At 37.8% G+C, this 6488-nt stretch overlaps 1 protein-coding gene across 1 annotated transcript; it reads left to right on the top strand.

Moving 5' to 3' along the window:
- Positions 1–936: 936 nt before the first annotated feature.
- Positions 937–6482, top strand: LOC106964286 (toll-like receptor 13; the record flags this gene model as incomplete). Its single annotated transcript, XM_015059696.1, has 4 exons — positions 937–1088; positions 1891–4335; positions 5506–5623; positions 6413–6482. Coding segments are annotated over exons 2-4 (2613 nt in total), but the record flags the coding sequence as incomplete, so codon positions are not given.
- Between the last annotated feature and the right edge of the window lie 6 nt (positions 6483–6488).

Genomic DNA, 6488 nt, shown 5'->3' with positions numbered 1-6488 from the left:
TTTGAGCTGCACTTAGTTGTGTCTACTATCTTCTACTCTAAAAGTCACATAAATGTCTCCAGTTTAGATTTTGAACCCAAATGTGAGTTTGTGAAAAATAAGTTAACTTTTTTATTAATTTTGTCAAAACTCTAAGAGTTGAATAAACAAGAGTTAGCACTTTAAAAACTGAGAGGAAAAAGACAGGCGTAAGAACTATTTCCCAGAATGCTTAGCGGCATGTTTGTGTATCCTGAGATGGAAGTGTGTTAGACTGAACTGAGTCTTGTTTTATTAAGACAAATGTTCATTTTAATGTCCTGATCACACTAAATGTTTTGAGCAGAATTCTTTGGGATGTTTAAAAAAATTCAACATCAGATCTGAAATCTTGTTCATGCTACGTAAAACAAGAATTTAAATCATTCTAAAGTAAAATAAGTATTTATTTTAACTTGATATTGTGAGTAAAATAATAGAGAAATCTGGCTCTTTAATTAGATGAGGGCAGGTTTTTTCTTGCATATTGTGAAATAATTATTTGGTTTACGTTGCAGCATTAAGTTAAAACTCACAATTCAAGATTAATGAATTTAAAAAACAATGTTTAGAAAACTTGTTTCTTGTTAAATCGACTTCATGATCTTTAATTTCAGAGTTAAAAGCAAAACAATTTGAATTGAATTTTCAAGGCAGCAGGTGGATTTTCATTTTCAATTTAAACCACCTTCACTAAGTTTTACAGTGTTGCTGAATGAGCTTGTCTTCTTTCCTCTGTCCACCAGGTGTCACTGTCGTACAGCTTCTAATGGACTCCACATTTCTGGAGTTCAGGTAGTTATTGTTGGTTTATCAAACAAAAACATTATTACTCCTTTTTAGTATAATAAGTGCTCATCATCAACCTGCTTTAATGTCAGAATACAACATCTCTACTTCTTATTAACTAAATTTACCAAATATTTGATGCATTAAAACTAAAGTACTAAAATGCTGTTAGAGGAAGACACTGAACAGTACATGTAGGGAGAGCATAGCTTCCTTTTTGTTGGTGTTAAGACGTGAAGCAACTCGTCAGTTCAGACATTTACAGCTTTGGGCATCAAACTGTGAGTACTAAAATTTGTTCTTAGCCTATCTTTATGCAAGATCTAATTTTGGTTTTCATTTGGCATACCAAAAGCTGTTTGGGTATATGTATGGCAGGCTAGGCTTTTAGGGACCGATGGCTTTATTTCAGCAGTTTCCACAACAATAAACCAGTCAACTGGAAAAAACAGTCAACACCCATGAAACATTGACTGAACCTCTCAGGCGAAATGTGAAAGGTCACTTAACTGAACCTGTTTAGTCCCAGTTTATTTCCTGCAAAATAAGTGAATGCATGTCAATCCCTGGACCTCCTTAATGCATAATATTTATGCGTTATTACATTAATAATGCATAAATTACATTACATTTGATGCTGGTTATGTGATAATTGTTGCTATGCTTACATTTACTCTTTTTTGATACATGCAGGGATGAAATTCTCATTATGCATCAGTAGAAGACTCTTTAAAGAATAAATATACAAGATATTTTAGTTTTATTTGTTTATTAAAGTGTTTTACTGACTTCCTCTTATGCAGATATTCACTCCCGGTGTAAAGGTACGAAGTGAAAAGGTTATGTGACTATTAACACTACCTACATTAAATTGATATTGCTTAGAGTATACAACCTATTATTTTGTTTTATAACTTCAATCATCAGCCAAAAGCCAAAAATAAATAAATAAAAAAAATAAATAAAAAACACTTTTAGACCTTCAAGAAGTTAGAAAAATATCTGACACCAATTGTTGCTTATGGGATTAAATGGGTGATCCTAACCAAAGTGTTATTCTTCCACTGCATTTTTCTTTTGCAGGTGATGATCTTCAGATAAACATGGCCTCTATAAATACTTTATCTTTATACTTTATTCTTAATCTTTTCATTCTGCTGCTTCCTGTTAACCCTTTGCTGGCGTTTTCATTAAAAAACTGTACTATACTTTACAAGGAGAACATCTCTGCTGATGTTTCTGTGGACTGTAGAAGCATGAACTTTGTGACTGTCCCTGATTACATCCCTAAAAATACTTCGTCAATACAACTTGGAGACAATCAGCTCCTAAGTATTAACAGAAAAGACTTTCACGGCATGTCAAAGCTGGTAAATCTGAATTTAACAGTGAATAAAATTGCTTACGTTGAACAAGGGTCATTTATCGACTTGGTTTTATTGGAGACACTTGATATGGGAAATAACAAACTTACCAGTCTGACAGCCAACATGTTTGAAGGCCTGTCCAACCTCACAGTTCTGGTCCTCAGCAGAAACAAGATCCAGCATATTCATGAATCTGCCTTCCAGTGTTTGACCAGCTTACAAACTCTTGATATCGCCTTTATTCCACTTCAGAAAGTTGCAGAAATTCTACCAGTCTTCCATCTCCCGCAATTACTTACACTTAACTTAAAATACATCAACTTCACTACTTTTGACACCAAAGATCTCCCTTTGAATCTCTCCTTGAGTCTTAAAGTGTTGGAAATTTCTAATTCTAATTTGAAAATCTTGAGCATCATAGGGAAAATTTCCCCTTACCTCCAGACAGTAGACGTTTTACTCACAGATAGTGTAAAATGGGTGTTATTTGACAAAAGCTTACTGAAGAACATAACAAGCTTGGATGTTGCCGTAGCATCAGATTTTTTTGACGTAATCCATAAAGTTCTGGAAAGTCTTGAAAGACTGAGAGATATAAAGTTTGAATGTGTGGATAACTGGATTGAAAAGGGTCTGCTACCTGCAGTCTGCAAAATACAAACACTCAGGAAGCTTACTATTTCCCAAAGCCATTTTCACAATTTTACTACTGACCTTGTATCATGCGCCCAGCTCAGAGAACTTAACCTGGAAGATACTTTCATGGATAAACTGTCAAAAGGTTCAATGCAATCAATGATGCAGCTGCGATTCTTAAACCTGGGTTACAACTTCCTCACCGAAGTTCCAGGTGACATAAGGAGCCTCTCGACTCTTGAGATCCTGATTATGAGTGCAAATGACATGTATGGGTTGAAATGCGATGATTTTTCCAACACCACGGGTCTGAAAGAACTTTACTTGAACATAAACCACATAACCAAACTGGAGAGGTGTATTACTGAAAACCTCGTCAATCTAAAGGTTTTGGATATGAGTAACAATAAGTTGAAAGAATTCGGAGATTCTTTCAAAATCTCCCTGCAGAAACTTGAGGCCTTAGATATCAGCCACAACCCCATAAGGTATCTGGAGACAGATGTTTTTCAATATTTAAAGTCTCTCAAAGAACTGAAGGTGGAAACCTATCATTTTGTAGACGTACCTTATTTCAGTGGCTTAGAGAACATTCAAAATGTAACAATCTACTTACATACAGACAGGACTTTCCAAAGTCTTCAGTCAAACAATGATAAACCCTTTAGTGATGTTAACACAATGAAGCAGCTAACTCTAATCGGAAGCAGCAATACCCAATGGGTGCCCTTTAATACAATTAGGGAAATGCTCAGAGCTTATGGAGATTTGGGAACCGTTACGGTTTTGAATATCTATATAAATTACTATGAAGTGGAAACATTTGAGCTGAACCTCCAGCTAAAAAGTCTGACGTTATCATCGACAGATTTGTCATACTTAAGCTCTAAATTCTTCCTACCACTGCCAAACCTGCAGCACCTGGATCTCTCCATGTCTAAACTCAGGTCTTTGGATTTTCTGGTCCAGGCCAACCTTTCTGCTCTCAGATATCTGAACCTAACTGACAATGAGATCAGTGTTATTAACGAGACAGTCTTCCAGTCTCTACCCTCTCTGAGGTTCTTGGCTCTAGACAACAACCCGTTCTCATGCGAGTGCTCAAACGCAGGCTTCATCCATTGGGTAGTGACCAACCCCCAAACCCAGGTGGTAAACGCTCATCAGTATAAATGTTTCTTTCCTGTGGACAAACAAGAAGCCTTGTTACTAGAATTTGATGTTCAGTCATGTCGAGACGATGGCAGCTTTCTTTACTTCATTTCCAGCTCTTGTCTGGTTGCTCTGACTCTCCTCTCATCCTTCGTTTACCACTTCCTGAGGTGGCATCTCACCTACACCTTCCACCTCTTCTGGGCCTTTCTCTACGACAGCAGGAAGGGGAGAAAGAAAGACCCTCATCGGTTTGATGCCTTTGTGTCCTATAATGTCCGCGATGAGGGCTGGGTTTACAGAGAGATGCTTCCAGTATTGGAGGGAGAGCAGGGATGGAGACTCTGCCTGCACCACAGAGACTTCCAACCAGGTAAACTCTGGGTTGACCCTTTGCACGTGACGTCACGCTCTCCATAACTCCGCCCCTCCACCATGACAGACGTCAAAACAACCAATGCGGTCCTGTAAAGCTGGTCTAAAGACAGACATCTGTAACCTAATATCGCTTCTATTTAGTTGATTTCATATTAAAAATGGTCACAGGATGCTGCGCCATCAGCTGGTAGGGATAGAAACCAAACTTGTCATTTTATTGTTTAACCATTAATGAGGAAAGAAGCGGCAACGATGGAAAGTAGCCGTTAACAGTGACTGTCAGCCCTCCATGTTACTGCGGATTGCAGAGAACACTTTTTACAAGGTAAGAAGATTAACGTTCATCTACCTTATGTGTAGATGAAAGATATCAAATACCACCTTATGGAGAAGGTATGTGTCAAACCGTTGGTAACCATGGAGATAACGCCGCACCGTCATGTAGCCTAGCATGTCTGGAAAAACTGGTTAGCATCTCGTCTTTTGTCCGTTTTAAAGGCTCCTCCGGTGTGAGGAGAAACGCTCCTTATGACATAGTGATATAAATAATGTGGTGTGAATTCAGGCAAAGTCTGTAATTTGATCAACACCTCAGGAGGGAGGAGGTATGGGCTCTAAGCTAGCTATTTCCAACTTTTGTCAGTATCGCCATCTTTGAGCTCCAACCAGGAGCGTTATGTTCACAGACAAATTAGTTTGTCTGTGTTTGTCACTGAAAAACAACTTATGAAAACAATTTCAGTTGCTCTGTTCAATTCTCCCATCCCTCACTTCAGACATCCATCATGGCGCCTCCAGTGGCCCCCAGTGGCGTTTGTCGAGTATCACTGACTTTCAGGTCGGTTGAATACAACCTGATACAGACTCCGATCACAAGTGAAAAGATCAGATACATATCGGATATCAGGCCTGGGTCGCATGCGTAAAAAATCCGATCTGTTCAGACTGTCATGAAAAGATCAGATACAGGTCGCCTTAAGGCAAAACAGTCAGAACTGGGTCACTTCAGGCTGCAGTGTGAACGCAGCATTAAGTGACAGATATCTTTTATAAAAGTTACATACTGCAGCTTTAAACACAACCATTTTCTCATTTACGTTTTGTTATTCTTTTCATTTCCTACCATGAAAAACTCCAATCAAATAACAACTAATGCGTCTGACAGGTAAACCCATCATAGAGAACATCACTGATGCCATCTACGGCAGCAGGAAAACCATCTGTGTGATCAGCCGCAGCTACCTGCAGAGCGAATGGTGCTCCAGAGAGATCCAGATGGCCAGGTGGGGGCGCTGTCTTTCTGAATAATTAAAGTATAACAATTCTGTCTTCAAGAAAAGATTATAGAATTTTTGAGAGAGCAACATGAGAGAACAACGTGCAAAAAAATTGTTACGTTTTATGCAGTTATTTATGGATTATGCCAAATTGTAAATGTCTGCAACGGACAGGTACAGACAAAAATATGCGGTGCACCATTTCATGATTTTGATTATCACATTTCTACAGCTGCGGTTCACTGGTGACACCTACAGGATGTAATGGAAAACCTGAGATGTGTTTTTTGGGAGAACTTTCAGCCAAATTATTATCATTTTAGCTTGAATTTAAATTTATCTTTCTGTTTCCACTACTGCCACCTGCTAACACAACATAGGTATTACAGTACTATTTATTATTATTGGGCCAGATGAAATAATAGTCTGAGCAAAGTAGCAGTGTTCCTAGTCAGACAAGATGAATAAAATGTAATACTATTCGAATCAAATCTAATTTTATTTTTATAGCACAGTTCAGCAACAGTTCAAAGTTCTTTACATCATAAAAACACAACAATCAACAATTTTGTTGATTACATTTTTACAGTACATTTTCCCAAATACTGTCCAACATCAAAATGTTGGTTAGTGTTTCATTCATAATGTTTCAAAATCAAGTCTACAGTCGACTTTTTAGTCTAGACTTAAAGGCACTCAGTGTTTCGGCTGTTTTACCATTTTATGGAAGTTTGTCCAAGAAGAGCTGGGAAGTCTGGAAGGTTGATTATTATGTTTTTCTTTTTTGTTTTGCAGCTTTCGCCTGTTTGATGAGAAGAAAGATGTTCTGATTCTGTTGTTTCTGGAGGAAATCCCCTCCTACCATCTGGCT

This window comes from Poecilia latipinna, unplaced genomic scaffold (genome assembly GCF_001443285.1).
Source record: "Poecilia latipinna isolate Pla-1442-1.1 unplaced genomic scaffold, P_latipinna-1.0 Scaffold1651, whole genome shotgun sequence".
NCBI classification, from domain to species: Eukaryota; Metazoa; Chordata; class Actinopteri; order Cyprinodontiformes; family Poeciliidae; genus Poecilia; species Poecilia latipinna.
Note: the sequence above shows the minus strand (reverse complement) of the source record. Positions and strands in the feature narration are given on the sequence as shown.